The sequence below is a fragment of the Dicentrarchus labrax genome, unplaced genomic scaffold (assembly GCF_905237075.1).
Source record: "Dicentrarchus labrax unplaced genomic scaffold, dlabrax2021, whole genome shotgun sequence".
Lineage (NCBI taxonomy): Eukaryota > Metazoa > Chordata > Actinopteri > Moronidae > Dicentrarchus > Dicentrarchus labrax.
Window position 1 is genome coordinate 4,633,633 of NW_026136708.1, and position 17,462 is coordinate 4,651,094.

Here is a 17,462-nt window from a genome sequence, read left to right on the forward strand (position 1 = left end):
GTAACTTATGGCTGCAGTGGAATGCGTGTGTACGAGCACATAAAGTATCTTTCCGCAGGCAAACTCCCTTTGCTTCAGTAACTGACTTGTGTCTGCAGCCACTCTCCTTTCTCTCTGTCTCTCCCTCTCTCTCTCTCTCAAGTGCTGACACAGTCTGGGACTGATTTTTGAAGGAGTCAGCAAATACAGCCTGCAGAAATACCAGCTTCCTCCAACACACACACAGACACAAATTAAGAGACGTGGAACAGAAAGGCACATGTGGGCTCATGCATGGACACGTTCTCAAATCCATTCACACAAATGAACTAATTATCTGCCACAGACTTGTGCACACACACTTACATAAGGGACTCTGCTGAAATGACAGGGGTGGTGAAGGAGGCTGAAGCTTATGTTTGACTTTGTAAAAAAGCACAGCCCTCCCAAGCATCATTAATGTTTTGAACCCCTCTCTTGATTTATACAGAAACACAACATAGCGAAATGAGTGTTTAATACCCCAATTTAAATGAATGCAATTCAGTAACATCATCAGGGAAAAGAACCGTCATGACATCATCACGTTTTTTTTAAACACCTTTTTTAATTGGGATTTTTGCAGGGATATACACACTTTACATAAACACGATAAAATACTTTTATAATGTGCCATAAAGGATCAAATACATGTATTTTCCTACAGAAGTGGACACTGGGCACTGACCCCGCTGGAACCGGAGCAGTAACATACATACCAGTAGGAAAACAAGCAAAATTAAAAACAACAGAAACGAATACTATTGAGGATGTTCATGACATCATCTTTCAGCATTTCAACATTTTCTCAGATTGGACAAAGTTCCTTCAGTGCCACAGAGGACTTTACAACCTTTTTCTTTATTTTTACTTACAGGTTTAAGAGTCCAGTAAATGAAAGTGGATGAGTAAAATCAGTGGTGTACGTCTTTAAGGGAAACACTGGGGTCAGATGTATGTAGTGGAGAGGGTTAGAGGCCAGAGAATAAAAGCAAAATAATCTGCCAGTGCCTGTGTTTACAGCGAGGGAGGGAGGAAAGTGATGGAGAGAGAGGAGGAGGGGAATCTTATGAAATGCTACAGTATGCTGTGTTATCTGAACATGAAGGGGGGGGCAAACACATCCCACTGGAGAGACGGGGAAAAGAGGCCAAACAGAAACAAAGTGAGACAGAGAGCGAAACAGTGAAAGATTTAAAGAGAGAGAGAGAGCTGAATGGCAGTTACTGTAGACAGAGCAACACATCCTGCTACACTCCAGCCTGTACAAAGACAGAAGGAGCTTTATACCAAAAGAAAATACATTCACCATGAATGTGACATGCTCACAGACCAAAGCAAAACTCAATATTTACTTAGGGAAAAAGCTGACATTGAAATAGAAGCAGCAAAATATGTCAGAGAATGTAAGACCCTGAGGGAAAAACAGCAGAGCAACACATGTAACTGAGCTCATTCATTGATCTTTTAGATTTTTATTTGATATGGTCTACACTGTTTCTACCAAGTTCTGTCTCATGTCATGATGCTTGCAGTCTTTTAGTTATTTTTTTTATTGATTTGTCAAAATAACCTTTCTTTGTTGAGTGTGTATTATTGTATATTGTATCATGTAGTTGCATAGAGTAGTATACTGGGTATTGTGTAGTGTATATTGTGCTAAATGGTAAAAACTATTTCCTGTATTTCTTATATTCTGAAATATTATTCATACATTGGAAACAGCTTTAGTTACTGGAAAATAAACACAATTAACACAGTTCATATGATAAGCTCATAAAATAAAAAGCACTTTTGTTATATATTAAACTACCCACCAACAGTAAAATGCTGCTTACGCATGAATGCATCACTAATAATAATCCAATAAAAAACAATTATACAATAATATGAAACTGTATTTTTCCTTTTGTTTCTTAAAGTACAGTTTATATATTTTTTCTCAAATAACAATTTCAGTGCGAGTAATTAGTGTATACTCACCTCAGGAATTGCTGTGTTTTTGTTACCTTATAATGAGCCTTAGCTGAAGACACTGCGGGTCACCTTCCATGGAGTCAGCCATGTTTCTACAGTAGCCCAGAACGGACAAGCCAAACACTGGCTGTAGGGACATTCGTGTTTTTTGCACGTTTTGCGGCCACCGTAGTTTCTCCTTCTCACTTGGAAGGAGAAGGTGAAGCGACTAGAGTTGTGATCTGCAATTACACCGCTAGATGCCACAGATACACACTGGACCTTTGAAGCAGCTACAAGGAGCTTTTGTTTTATGTTGATTCTGGCGTCCTCTGTGGATAAAAGTAGCAGTAGTAGTGTTTCCACCACCCTGATTCAACTGATTTCAATGAGAATCTGGTTGAATCCAACCCGGTGGGAGGCATTAAGAATTATATAGAAATATCTGATCTTCCCACTGATATTTGCTGATGTAGGTCATATAGAGGGATCAGTATTAAATTGATTAGATTGTTGTACATTTAAGTAAACGATTGAAATATTTCTTTCACCACTATTCTTTATATTAAGGCTGGAATCATACAGCAACCCTGTTTCACACTGACATTTTAGGGATGTTATTTGTTTTCTTATTACCAAGGGTTAATTATTTCATAATTTTTTAAAAAACTAACAGGCCAGGAGTAAGTCATTTTGAAATCAAATGTTTTAGTGGACGAATTCTTATGATCATGCCAATAACGCAAATTTAAATTTCTGTGTGGACAGATCAGTAGTCCGACAGATCCAGTGGAGGAGGAGAGTGGAGAGAAGGTGAGACATGACATGAATCTCTGTACAGCCACAATAGCAGACTAGAGATGTGTAGGGGAGAGGGGTGGGGCTGCTCTCTGCTACGCAAAGGGAAACCACTGCAATCCCCCCCTCTCATTCTTGTACACCGACACACGGCAAAAATGCCACCCCAATCCACCCCTCCAACAGCTACTCACCATACTGTACTTAAGAGCTATTTAACACAGAAACTACCCCTCTGACATTTTCTATCAGCAGACTGTTTTCACTGCACACACAGAGCTAAAACCAGCTTTCTGTCTGTGTATGGTTTTATTGGAGTGGTGGTGACAGCTGGGGGAAGGGAGGCAGATGAGACACAGAAGACTCACGATGACTCACGAGGAAAAAGAGTAAAAACAGAAACAATAGCTGCCAGCTCTTTTTATATTTGACATCCTACTCACAGATCTGGGAAGTCTAATAGCTCACAGTAACAATCTTGTGAACGTGTCCCTGTTTCTCCAGATATTAATGGTGCACCTGCAGTCTTTTAATTAAGGCTCTGCACTGTCTCTGCATCCTCAAAGGCACCAAATGACCTCTACTGTCATGTCTGGGGCTGTGCCATGTAAATATTTGTCAGGGATGAGGAACAGAAGAAACACTGGCACCTGGTGGCAGAAAAAAGTTTGGTTCAAGTAGGAAGAAGACTGCAGCCTCCCTGGTTTGCACACACAAGTTGTGAACCACAGGATATTTATTAGGTAAATAAGTAAATGTTTAAACTTACTGAGGTCAAGCATTGTTTTGTAAGTCAACCGTTTTGTCTATCAAGATAAAAATATCATATTAGGAAAAAAACTTCTCAAGCATCACAGATGGTCTCTCTCTCAAGGTTTTTAGAATTAAGGAATTTGTATGAATAAAGGGAATGTGTGTGGATGCATTTTCTGACACAATCTATCAATTAGTAAACAAGAATAATTCCTATGAGTTTTTAAAAAGATTTAAAAGACCAGTGTATCAGATTCAGTGGCATCTAGGGGCGAAGTTTCAGATTGCAGCCACTTATATACAACTCAGCCTTCCCAGCATGTAGGAGAAACTACAGTGGCAGGTCTCTCTACAGCCAGTGTTTGGTTTGTCCGTTCTTGGCCACTGTAGAAACATACTCTGTGGAAGAGGAGATAAAAACTGCAAAAATCAAAGACCAAAAGCAAAAACATGTTAGCCCGTCTCTCAATACTTTCAGGCTTTACCCAGTCTGTGTCTCAGCCCCAAGCCTATTAGTTCCTACTGAAGACGTCCATTATTTAGCAGCTAAACAGCAGCTAAAAACAACTGCATCCTGTATCATTCCAGTACTTTATTACGGTATTAATTGAAAACTATATTAAAAATATATTTTAAAAAATCAAATACACAGTCAAATATTCACTGTACGCAGTTTCTATTAAATTATTATTGTTTTAAAGTTACATTCACTGTAAAAAGTGGTCATGTTGACTGGGTCAAAGAGTCAGGCGACATCTCCAGTGGACAAATACAATATACTGTAACATGAAGGTGGTGCAACCCTTAAAGCGGATACTGTTAAAGGGCTACTGGTAGTTTCTGACTGAGAACTTGATGCTGTGGTTATGGAGGTGGTCGATGAGACTGGTTTTATGGAAGGCGGCTCCTGGAGTGTACACCCCTCCCCTGTGAATAAGCCAGACAGAGAGAAAAAAGGTGGGATAATGTTTTAAGAAAGGAGGAAGGCAGATATAGATTAGACAGAAGAACTTTTGAGAAATTTTCCCATTTATGACAGAGAGGGACAAAGTAAAGGAAGCACATGCAAAAGACAAAACAGACTAAACTGACCTCCTGGGGAGAGAGTGCAGTTCATTCAGCAAGGTTATGGCTGCTTGCACCATAGCAGAAACTGTAGCTACATAACCAGGCTCTGTAAACAACAACAAAAACATGAAGATTCACAAATATTCCAGAATATTATTTACAGCACAAAATACACTGAAAGTCTAAAGTACCGCTTAGAGTATGCGAGTGCTTAAAGGATATGTGTGAAAAGACCAAAACAAACAATGAACTGATCCCACTGTGTGTATCCAAAGAATACGTCTTCCTCCTCTGTGCCATAGAGCTCCATTGTTGCCCAAAAACGCATCAGTGTATCCCACTGTTGCCTTCAGTACCATCAACACAGTTTATTTTCAGTCAGTCCCACATACCCCGTCCTGCTGCTGTAACTACTCCACAGGCAACGAAATGTAGATTAAGTCCCCTAAAAACTGCAGTGCCAAGCTGTTTCAGAAAATTACTGAGCCCTTTTTCATACAGATTACACTTTTTTCACAGCAGCCACTTTGATGTGAAATAGTAGGGTAAACACATGTGTTGCATATGATACTAATTAAGGTTATGTTCCCTTCATGTCAAACAGAGTCAGGGTGCTGCTACTTTGCATGTTTGCTCACGGCTACACTGAATGGAACAGAGCTTTAATTAGTATAATTGGTAACACCTGTGTTTAACCTACTGTTTCCTGTCAAAATGGCTGCTGTGAAAAAGGTCTACAATGCCAGCCTTACTAGTGTTATAGACATTATTTACTATAATTAAACTTGCAGTGAGTGATTCAGAGATCTTGGAGCCAAACTTCTCACTAGATGTAACACGAGCAGCAGTCAAACATTAGTTTCCATCACTATTTTTACGAAGCTAAAGGTGAACATATAACAACATTAACGATGGCTCTGTTGTATTAAAGTGACTAATGAACTATGGCAGTATGGCAGTGATTCAGCAAGCTCAAAACCAGGACCCTGAAACTGAAACAACTCATTCATTTGATCATTTACAACTGTTCTTTTCCTTCTGTGACATGGCAAAAATGTCTTCAGTGAAAACACACATACACAGACAGCTTCACCTGTATATTTAAGAGAACCAAAAGCCTATAACTTTACTATAAATCAGTGGACAGCAGTTGTGGCAGTTTTACCTGCTCCTATGACCTGAGTGCAGATCTTTGCGTTGGGTTGGCCCTGTGTGGGATCTGTACCCTCTGAGTAGCCCTCCCCGAAAAATGTCAGGCTAAAACAGGTATCTTCTATCTGAGAGAGGATGGGAATGAGTGGAAAAATCAATGGAAATCAAGATTTCGCAGCAGAACAAACTGTACAAGAAAACTAAACTCCAAGAAATAAAATAAAATAATACTTTATAAAATACTGTACTGTACTAAATACTGTATGTATGCGGTTGTGGACCAGAGCTGTGATGGTTGTTATAAGCGCTAACAAAGAGAGCAAAGTATAAGACCATGATGTGTAATATCTGCTATAACCATGGTACAAAACAGCGTATAGGTAGTAAGTAAGTAGGAAACAGAAATCTGTTATGCTTTGGTTGTATTAATACATGAATCAAATTATATTGCAGTTTTTGCATCATAAATAAAATTTTTGCCAAAAAACTATTAAAAACATGATGATGTGATTTTTTTGGGAGTCTGTACCAAACAATCTTACATCTGGAGAACAGGATTTGTAGGCCAGAAATGCAGAACTGCAGGACATCATTATAATGCTGTTTGTCACACATTTTACCGTTATCAAAGAAACTTAACATATTGTGATTTTGATAATATTGTGATTAATTGTGCAGTCCTAATGAAAGCCCCTGAAAAATCCAATCTTCTTGTCTATAGCATTAAATATTCATGACAAAATAATCAAGTTTTAAAAAGTCCATCCTTGTTTTCTACCGTGTTATTTATTAGGAGTTTCACACTCAAAATCTCAGACAGTCTAATCCACTGTCATCATCTTTTGATTCAAATGTTGCTAAATCCTGATTTACCCCATCCCCTTCAAACCAGTCAGATGAGCAGAAACAAAAATCTCTCGACAGAAATAATCAAAACTCGTACTTTGGCAGATTATTTTGTGTTCATGTAGGACGCCATCGCACACAGTAAGGAGACGATTAAAAAAATAGGTTTTCATACCTTTAACACAAACTAAATCGTCCAGACCAATGACTGTATTTTCTTTCACTTGGCTTTAAAGCTCCTAATTGCAGCCGATGTATGACTCCTCTAGGAAGCTTTCAAGTCTTCCCAGGACACAAAAATGATAATAAATATATTAAACTCATACACTATTTGTGTTACCTGCTTCATGGTTGGACCAGACTTGGTGAACAAACCAAAGGAGAAGAATGATGGAAACTTTGCGAAAGAAAAAAATATCAATCCATTACACATACATGTAATTGTCACAAAATTGTGCTTAACTGTAAGGAACTGTGATTACATAACATTAATTATACTGACTCTGTTTAATCCTTAGCTTTTTCCTGCATTGCTGATAAATGAAGCATTATAACTATATAATCCATGTAGATTGGAAATGTTTTTCTACTCGCAAGCATCAAGTAGTATCAGAGTTGTTGCCACTTTCTGCAACTGCATTTAACAAGAGTAGCTTTGGGTAAGCCTTTCAGCTAAATACCCACACCTAACTGTGACATTCACCTACATTTAAATACATGGAATAACCATTTTGAGTCGTAACGCTTTCAAGGGACTCAGACTATCTGCCTTGGACAGCATATACCAAGGTAGGCGTTACAGTGAGAGGCTGGTTGATGAACAGTGTAGCTACCATAGTGAGGAGCTTCCTGCCCAGGCTGAATTTGACCATGAACCAGAAGAGCAGGCCACCGCATAGGAGCTTAACTACTGAGAAGAGGCCACCGACCCCGACGTAGGCACTGTACTGGACCTGTGGGTGGAGGGGAGACAGGGCAGGAAAGGCAGAATGTAAATGATAAAAAAGGAAATTAAAGGTGACACAGAGGGGGAAAAGATAAGGGGATGCAGATAACAGGTGAAGGTGAGAGGAAAATGAGAGATGAAGGAAAAAGTGGTAAAGTTGAGAGAGAAGGGGGAGGGATATGGAGGAAGGAATAAGAGATGAAAGTGAAGTGATAAACGGACAGGGAAGAGGGAAGCAGAAGTGAAGGAAAGGAGAATGGGTGAGGAGGATGTAGATGGAGAGGTAGAGGATAGAAGAGAGGTACGAGGGTGAGAGGAAAGGCAGAATCAGGTTGAGGGAGGAAGAAGGAGGGTAAAAAACAGGGGCAGGAGGGAGGGAGTGTGAGATGAGATGTCAAAGGGAGTAATGAGCAGCACGGAAGAAAGTGATGAATCCTTATAGATGACTCATCATATTTCCACTTTACTGGTAGATGGCGGCTTAAACAACATAATGAGATAGTTTCATTAAGGCCTGTGTCTCTGGCTGTGATCAAAACAGTGACAGCTGCTGAAACAGCTGACCTAGTTATAGGTACAGCAGGGAAAAAAGGTTCTGCTTTTCACAGCCAGGATGCAGAGGTGCAGCCAAAATAAGGTGGAGTATGTGTCCTTAATACTAAATATGAAACCCCTTTGTGTCATTTATTGCAGCGCTGCTGCACTGTGTTCCTGAGGGACTGAGGGAGAGTACTGAGTTAATAATCTCTCTGGTCCTGAGGCACGCTCAGGCAGAGCAAAACGTTTCGATGCATTCCCAATTATTTACTGCCTCAAACACGGTATGGGATATTATTGACTGCATGGAAATTTACATTTATTTATTTGGCAGACATGTTTGTCCAAACAAGTGCCTTCTCTCCTTATTTGGGCCTTTTTGCAAGGTACACTTGCTACACCAACATCACAGGCAACACATTACTGATACTGTGGCGTTTACTAGTATCAAATGTATAACTCACTTGAATTTGTTCATCATTTGGCCCACAGGACAGATGCCATTTTGAAAAAATTTTAGAGAATTTGCTTTATACAGTGTAGCTTTTGCTGAACAGCGGCTACTGTGGCCAGAACTGGTAATTACCACCATCACAAAGTCATCAAACGGCCTTGGTTACACAGCAATATCCAACCAAAGTTCGCTAACATTAGCCAACCATAAGCTACTGGTCAAGAGTTAGTAAGTGTGTAAGTGAGTGTTGAATTGAGAAGGGGTGCAATTTTCTTGAGAATGAATTATTTCAGACAAGTGTTATTTCTAGGGATGCATGATAATTATCAAGGCAATTAATTAATCAGGCGGATAACGGGAAATTTTTATCATTATGTATTTCTCCGATAATAATAATAATATAAATTATCGATAAATTATCGGCCCATAATAGTCACAATTTATTTTGATTTTTTATGCAAAGAGTGATCAGCTGTTATATAAATGGTATCAGCCATGAGAAACAGGTAATAATCGGTGATTGAATCGGCTGAAAAAATCCACATCATGCATCACAAGTTATTTCTTGTGATGCTAATCTTTAAGCAGACTACCTGACACAGTATTGACCTTTCAAAGGACAAGTGTTGGGGCAAGATGTTTTGATGCCTCACTTCACCATGGCAAAAATCATGTGGCCACCACAAACAAGGCATTCATTCATGGTCTCATCAATCTGCGTCAATATTTAAAAACAGAGCTGTGGACTCCAATTAAAAGTGATCCCTTTATATAATACATGCTTTATTGAACAAAGCAAGGAGACTGAACATTTAGTTCATTTATTTCAACACGGGTCACCTCTTCAAAACGGAATAAATAACTTCCAACTTCACAAAAACAAATACTTGCAGACTTTTCAATACGATGGATGATGTATAATGTTATTTACAAATCAACCTAACTTCAAACTTGCTCCTCTCTCTCCAAGCCTCCCCTGTCCCTTCCTCCCCGGAGTCACAGTCCTGGTTGGACCCGCTCACTGGGAGGCTGCTGAGCCTGGCTCCGTTGCTCACTAGCAGTCCAAAGCTCCCTTGATAGCCTCCCCAGTACTTCAAGCTCACCGTCCGGGTACAGTCACATAATAGGACTGCTAACTTGCTAAATAGCAAGAGGTAGTACAGCCCCATAGACTGGTTAGCACATACAGCAGTGCTGTGATACAAGAGGAAAGGTCCATAATGCAGCAATCCCCTGATACTTTTGTCCTGGTGATGCAGCTCCCGTTTTATGCTGTTATTGTTTTTGTGCGACAATCCGAATAGTGAAAAGTGCATCAGCTTACACTCTTCTTGTCAACTAACAGTTTACTCAACTATTAGAGTTTTTCCAGGGTGTCTCCATGAGGCCTAACAAACATGTTAACTACATTACCTTCCTCACATTACATTTGCAAAGCTGACTAATAGTTTGATTCATATTTTGGAACCTGCATTATTTACATCCATATTCGCTAGCTGGCAGTCTCCTTCTTCCTCACTTCAGCTGAGTCATTACCACCAACTGTCAATCAGTGACATTAGCATGAAATCCTTGGCAGGAATGTGCATCATGTTGCTTGTTTGCTCCTGCATTTGCATATACACCTTGTGCAAATTCTCAACAAAAAAAAAAAAGTGCAACAAATCACAAAATCACTGCTCCACAGCAGTACTAGTGGTCAAAAACAACATTTTAGATGAGAGAGTTTTTGACCACTACTGGTGCTTTGGAGCAAATTTTTTTGTTATCTTTTGCTTTACTAGAATGATGAACGTAGATGACATGATACACATTCCTGTCTACTACACAGAGAGGTAATGTGTAATATGTGTAGTGTATGCAAGCTATTTGACATCCCACTGTTTCAAGCTGTTCCACTGCAGTAAAGTGCAAGGCGAGTTTTATGAAAAATACATTCAGCACATTTGTTAGCCCCTAAGTAAGAGTGTAACACTGTTTAAAAGAAACCTGTACAAGGAAGCTTTAATTACTACCAGTGCAATAAATAATGGGAGACACTGTGTGGGTTCTTGTGTTGATATAATCTTACCGGTGACTGCTGTTCCTCCTCATGAAGGAAACGCTGGGTTCTCTTGACTACTGAGGGGTCAGAACCCATAAATGGGATGGCATACTGCCCGATCTCCTTGCTGAAAAACATAAAGCCCCTGGACACACATACAGAAACATACACACCAAATTACAAAAACAGAAAGCAAAGCGATCTACATTCACCAAATCTATCTCTGCTTGCAGCATCAGCACAGTAGTATTCAAGCTCATTTCATCCATTGATAGTCTTCTAAATCTGTCTCTCCATCCCTGCCAGGCTCCACGTTGCACTAAAATCTCATTACACTGAATGTAAGTCAGGCTACCAGACAGTAAAATAGTCTGCAAATCGCAAAACTTGGATGTCAAGTGTACTGTATTTTTATATAGTACCTTACAGTTGACCTGTAGAGTATGTTTCACGGCCTTGAGATTAAACATAACTAGTCAAAATGAAAGCTTTCTTTCCAGAACATCAACAAAAAAAAAACACAAAAATTGCACCACATGTTCCTTAAATATATTTATTAATGATTCAATTTGCTTAAATTGGAAAATTAACGTATTTTTATTAAATGAATACTCCATCTTTCACTTTGGAATCAAACCATTAAGAAATGTAGTGTTAATAAGATACATCAGTTTCAGTGGGAAAAACCTCTCTGCTGTGCGCTGAAGAAACACACCTTATCCCTTTCTTGACTAATCGCTGCCAAGCCCCACATTCCAATAAAAATGTTATTACTCAAAGTAAAGTGTTTAAGCCAGACAGTAATTGCTTGGTTATAGCCTTACCGCTTTTTGACTTTGGCTCCCACCACAGGCAGCGGCTTGTGGCCAAACTTCTTCCTCAGCTGGCGGAGGGATCCGCTGTCTGCGAAACCGTACACAGCAGACTGCCAAGTGGCATCGTGGCCAGACATTCCCTGCAAGGGTAGAGATAACTTTAACTTCTGTCACGGTGCAGAAAACTAATTCTATCCCAAAGTCCTCTCAATAAACACCAGAGGTTTAATGTGAATAACTAGCTTCTTTTTTTTTTTTTTGTTTTTTTTTTTTTTTTTTTTTTTATTTTTTTAATTTTTTAAAAATATAAAAAATAGAAATTTAAAAAAAAAAAAAAAAAAATTATTTTTTTTTTTTTTTTTTTTTTTTTTTTTTTTTTTATTTTTTTTTATTTTTTTTTTTAAAAAAATAAAAATATTTTTAAAAAATATTAATATTTTTTTTTTATTTTTATTTTGTTTGGGTTTTTCTTCCCTTAAATTAATTTTTTTTTTTTTTTTTTTTTTTTTTTTTTTTTTTTTTTTTATTTTTTTTTTTTTTTTTTTTTGGGTTTTTTTTTTTTTTTTTTTTTTTTTTTTTTTTTTTTTTTTTTTTTTTTTTTTAATAAAAAAAATTTTTTTTTTTTTTTTTTTTTTTTTTTTTTTTTTTTTTTTATAAAAAAAAAAATAATAATAAAATTATTAAAAAAAAAATAATTGATTAAAAAAAAAAAATTAAAAAAAAACCCCCCCTTAATAAGGATTCTTTTTTTAAAAAGGACAAAGTGTATCAGGCTACATTTCCCATCATGCAGTGCAGAAGCTGTAGTTGTTACCTCAGACCCACTGCTGATTTTCAGGAAGCTCTCCACAGCTGTCAGTGTTCCTGAAATCAAACCAAAGCACGCAGCTGAAGACCGAGTTCCAGTTCAAATTCAACAAATGCAGGAGTTCAACTAAAGTTGGCACTTTTAGCTTTTGTATAACTGGAAGCAAAACCGTTGTTGGTGATTCAACGGTTCTGTGTTTCCTACCTTTGAACTGCCTCTGTGTATAGAGAATACCCAGATCTGCCGGTATGGAGTCAAAACCACAGCTGCCAATCACATACACTCCTCTGTCCAAGGCCTTAGTGTGGTACTCTAGCTGCATACGCTCTAGGAACTGTAGACAATGAATATCCACACATACACATATAGACAAACATGCATTTTATTCTCTAGTCAGTTTACTTTTAATAACCAAGCTATAAACAAATACACAGATATAATCACAGTAAATCAAGATCTAAACAACAGAGAAATGGATACTTATTTTCCTACCTGAGGCTCGCCACAGATGTCAATGTAGTGAGCTCCATTTGCAATGCAAGCTTTGACCACCGGCTCGCCATAAAATCTGTACTGAAAGGACAAAGACAGCATACAGAGAATTATTCAACACAACATAAGATTACAGTGTCGGGGGTTTGAATCCAATCTGACAGATGTGTGTCAGATGACATCTCATGGTTTCCTTTGTTCACTCCCTCACAAAGTCCAGATAGCACACTTACAGGTCCCACACAGTTGAGAATCACCAGGCCTTGTTGGCACATGATGGCCAGCGATTCCTCGATAGACACATCGGCAACAATGATTTCAATGTCCGTCCTCAGCTCTGGCATAGCTGACGAGAGAGGAAAAGAGATCATCTTTCACTCATTGTACAGTGGATAACTCTTACACATAGCCTTTATATGGTTGGTGCTTTTTACCATAAACTGCAAAACCCTCAAATAAAATGTATGTGAGAGAAATAGAAATATGAACAAAATCTGAGCCAACTTTATTGAAGGGTTACTTTATGAACAATGTTATAAATGACCAGATATTAATAACATATTTTTTTAATACCATCGTATCAGCTTTGTGTCAGTGCTGCGGTATTAAGCTGGGAGGGTGATACTGTGTCCTCAAATACTGTGCCCCATTATAGCTACAGCATAAATAAGAAATGTCCCTTTATCATTGTAAAATAACTTGCTGGTCAATCAGACTGTGGTCCAGCTGTGAAGCTAACTAGCTATTTCGGAGCACAACAAGACCTTGTATTTAGGGGTCAAGTTCAACATTGTTCACTTCTAGCTACATAACCACCAACAGACCACAACAACAACAACTCAGGCTGCTGCCTCTGTCAGTCAAGTGAGTAAAGTATCCTGCGGCAGTGACATTTGATCGTTAAGAGCCTGACAGCGAACACTCCTGTCTCAGTTAGCCACAGTACACCCTGTCAAGCACATACACAGCCTCCCCGCGGCTTGTTTCAACACTTCTTCCAGACGCTGTCTGCTTCTCCCGGCCACGGCCCATTTCAGAGAGCCACCGCCGGGACTCTCTGCGGCACATCGTGCGACCTCCTCCACAACGAACTGTCCCGTGAACCCTGTGGCACCGAAAATGATAATATGGTACGGTCTGCTTGAGGTTACAGACGCCATGTTTGCGTTTTAGTACAAGGTCCCGCTGGGTAACGTTAGGCCCGGTTCTGTCCGCTGATTGGCTGGGCAACGGCCACACTCTGCCCATACCGCTGACGGTAACTTGTTCCGGACATAATAAATGGACACCTATGGTATGGTGGCCGAAGTGCATTTGTAATCCACGCTAATTAATCCGCCAGCAGCAACAACGCTTTTCTGTTACAAAGTCGTCTCTCATTAATGTTTAAGTAATATTACAGATGACAGGTTTTTTTATTCGACTGGTATGTTATTACACGTTTTTGAGTGACTGTAGTTTAAATATTTAGACTGAAATTAAAAAGTATATTGACTAAGATGCACAGCTGGGTCAGAAGTTGCTACATTTTCCACATGATACTTTTAGGAGCTCTCTGTCTCATACAGTGTTCACCATGCACTATGACTGCAGCAGTGTGAGCATGAACCTCACTCGATAAAATGATTCTGCGGTGTGCATTGACATCTGGTGGTGAAGTTTAAGTATTACTTGGAGAATTCGAGGCCAGTGTGTTACAGTAAAACACATTTCATTTAAAGATGAGAAACCAAGCAACAGTTCAAATTAGGATAAGCTTTGAAAAAGAAAACACAAGTGATCATTCATCAATATATTTTGTATTCCCTTGTGGACACAACTGAACATAAATATTGAAACATAAAAGTGGATCGCATAATGCAATATCCACTGTGACAATACAGAAGTATCCATTTAAATACAATGCAGTGTTAACAGGGGTATTTTCTGTTGTGTTACTGCCAGACAGGAAACACAACCGACCATAAAGCTCTGCTTTTTGACAAAATGATACAAAGACAGCATCACCCAGGTACACTGGATATTAAACTCCCAGCGCAGTTTAAAGAAGGGTGTGCATATCACCAGATTTCAACAACTGCAGCCACTGTACATCAGTCCTGAAACACACATTTTAAAGGTACCATCCACATTCTGATAGGAAAGTTTATATTACAGAAATAATTACCAAAGTAATCACTGAGATTGCAGACAGACTGACATACGCTGTATTTTTCTCATATGCTGTATTTTTCTCAAAATCAAGGGTGCAGAAATTCTTGAAACCTGTCTTATAATGCGCATGCCAACTTAGCATTAGCATTTCTGACATTAGGATACAACAAACATACATCTGTGATTTCTCTGCCACTGAAACCTAAGGGCGGGTTACATCTTAAGTATCAGGCCCTTCAGCAGCAAAAGTAACAGAGGTAACCAAATCAGCAAAGATTATCAGAACTGATACATTTCTGCAAGTTTAGAAGTTTTTACATCTGTATTTTTTAGCAAAATGTGTCATTCTTGCTTAAAAAATGAACATTAGTTGCTGATTAATTTAAAGCTGATCAACTGTTTTATTAGTCGACTAATTGTTTTAGCTGGAAGCAGAGGTGGCAAAGGTACATACATTCTTTACTCAGAAGTACAGTTACTTGTGTAAAAAGACTGGTAAAAGTAGAAGTAATGACTCAACTTCTTTACTCAAGTAAAAGTGAAAAAGTACAGGCTCTAAAAATGTACTCAAAGTATAAAAGTACTCTCTTAGTTCCTCTGAAGGACATTTTCGGCTGTAGCTGCACAAAGCTAACTGAAACTTTAAACAGGGTTGAGTCTCCATTCTTGTCTGTTTCAACTTCAATCAAATCAAATCAAATCTATTTATAAAGAAAAATTCAAAACAACGCTTGTGACCAAAGTGTTGTTCAAACCAGAGCAGGTAGAGGAGACCATAATTAAGAGAAAGACAGTTAAAACTAAATACTAATAATAAATAAAGAAAATCCATTCACACAGCACGTATGTACAGTCATCAGCATCTGATGGACAACCATGGAGACACGGCGGGACAAAATTATTCCTCAGCCTTTTCGTAATTGCATGCTCTGGCTTCCAAATGAAGAATGGGTGAAGCTGAAAATATTTCTGTAATTGAGTCTATGAGCTCAGGCTGAGGTGGATAGCGCCACAGGGAAATCATGTTCATTGGGTGACATACTGGACGTGACCCTGGCCACAGACCCAATGTCTCGAGCTCAGTCTTCATCCATATCTTCGGCTGATGGGATCAGTTCCACTGTGCAACATCCGGATTGTAGCCTGGGACTGGGGCTGCTGGCTGCCTGACAGGAGGCACTTGACATGGTGGAGCTGTAAAACACAAACACATAAAACACTACAGTATATTCAGAGTACAAGGAAATGAAAGGGAGCTCTATATCAATGACATGGTTAAACCAGTGTCACACAAATTCTTACCTTCATCATGGACAGCGTCTCTCTGTGCTTCCACAGGGGCAATATTCTGTGAGGATGATGAATCTAGGATGGTGAGATAGAAACAGGAAAGTGTTGGCAACATGTGTGTATCATTTCTCAGAGCATTTAAGAAAATAAAACATTTACCTTTAGGAAGAGATGGAGCTCCTGTTATCACAGACTCCAAAGGACTGCGGGAGACTGGCTTCTGTGTGCTTTGAAAAAAAGTTGTAACAAAAGTGGAGATAAACTTGAACAGACCAGATGTCATCATTACATTTCTTACATCCTTACATCCAGGATGAAGTGAGAAGTAAGCAAATATAACAACCTTTCATGAAAGCAGCAGTCACAGTGGGGTCATCCGGCTCTGCAGGTCTAGAAACAGTGGCTGGTAGCTTCGTCCTGTGTGCTGTAAAAACAATCTGTGTCATTTTCCTCACACATTTAAGTTTCTTATGCTTCGCAATCTGTCTTTACCTGTTGTCTTTGCAGCTAACTGGTAGTACAGACTAAACATTTTCATTAAATTTCTTTTCAGCTCTCACTAGAGGTGCGCTCTTCCTGAAATCCCCAACCATCTCCACTGTCTTTTGAGCGTGGAGCTCCAAGTTGTTCTGTCCGCAGCCGGTCACCAGATGGTCAAGCTCCCACCTGTAGGCGGCCTCATCCCCACCACAGATGAGCCCAATGAGGGTGGTGTCGTCCGCAATCTTCAGGCAATTGACGGATTGACGACTGGAGTCGGCAGCTGTTGGTGTACTGGCAGAGGAGCGAAGGGGAAAGGACGCAGCCTCGAGGGAAAGCGCTAATGACTAATGAAGGGGAACTTTTTTCTGAATCCAGTTTAAAATGTCTCATCCCATCTCTCCAGGTCAAAAACGAACACATCGTCCGGAATTTGAAAAGCTTGCATATGAGCGGGCTGGTGCGTGGTCACGCGCGTCTGCGTGAGTGCTGCCCTTGCCCGTTTCCGTAGTGTAGTGGTCATCACGTTCGCCTAACACGCGAAAGGTCCCCGGTTCGAAACCGGGCGGAAACAGCCACCTTTATTGGCGTTTACACTGAATCAAAAGCCAACCTAGGTAAACCGGGCAAAAAGAAACTGTACGAAAGCTAAAAAAACAGAAAAAAGTAACACTAAAAAAACTTGACAGTTGAGACTACAGGCAGGGACTGGCTGCTTCTCCCCTACAGTGAGGCATTTAGTCACTCTTCCTACCTCTAACTTCACTTTGACTTGGAGCACATTGCCTGTTTCTGCTTCGAAGATGTTCTGTCTTTTTCCTTCTGCTCACCTGCTGAAGGCTTCTTTGTTG

General features: G+C 39.3%; 1 protein-coding gene, 1 long non-coding RNA gene and 1 other non-coding gene across 3 annotated transcripts; 1 reads left to right on the forward strand and 2 right to left on the reverse strand.

Moving 5' to 3' along the window:
• Positions 1 to 566: 566 nt before the first annotated feature.
• Positions 567 to 13,967, reverse strand: sccpdhb (saccharopine dehydrogenase b). The gene is made up of 12 exons (XM_051409375.1): positions 13,652 to 13,967; positions 12,921 to 13,033; positions 12,688 to 12,768; positions 12,400 to 12,529; positions 12,202 to 12,251; positions 11,397 to 11,527; positions 10,600 to 10,717; positions 7,425 to 7,544; positions 6,932 to 6,988; positions 5,759 to 5,870; positions 4,618 to 4,699; positions 567 to 4,452 (listed from the first exon to the last, which is right to left on the reverse strand). Exons 1-12 carry the CDS (start codon positions 13,845 to 13,847, stop codon positions 4,353 to 4,355), a joined length of 1,290 nt encoding a protein of 429 aa, XP_051265335.1. The 5' UTR covers positions 13,848 to 13,967; the 3' UTR covers positions 567 to 4,352.
• Positions 13,968 to 14,565: 598 nt separating this feature from the next.
• LOC127368623 (uncharacterized) lies at positions 14,566 to 16,921 on the reverse strand. The gene is made up of 4 exons (XR_007885857.1): positions 16,475 to 16,921; positions 16,291 to 16,358; positions 16,144 to 16,206; positions 14,566 to 16,035 (listed from the first exon to the last, which is right to left on the reverse strand). It is a non-coding gene; the product is annotated as an uncharacterized LOC127368623 (long non-coding RNA).
• Positions 16,922 to 17,112: 191 nt separating this feature from the next.
• On the forward strand, positions 17,113 to 17,185 carry trnav-aac (transfer RNA valine (anticodon AAC)). Its single transcript has one exon. It is a non-coding gene; the product is annotated as a tRNA-Val (tRNA).
• Positions 17,186 to 17,462: the final 277 nt, after the last annotated feature.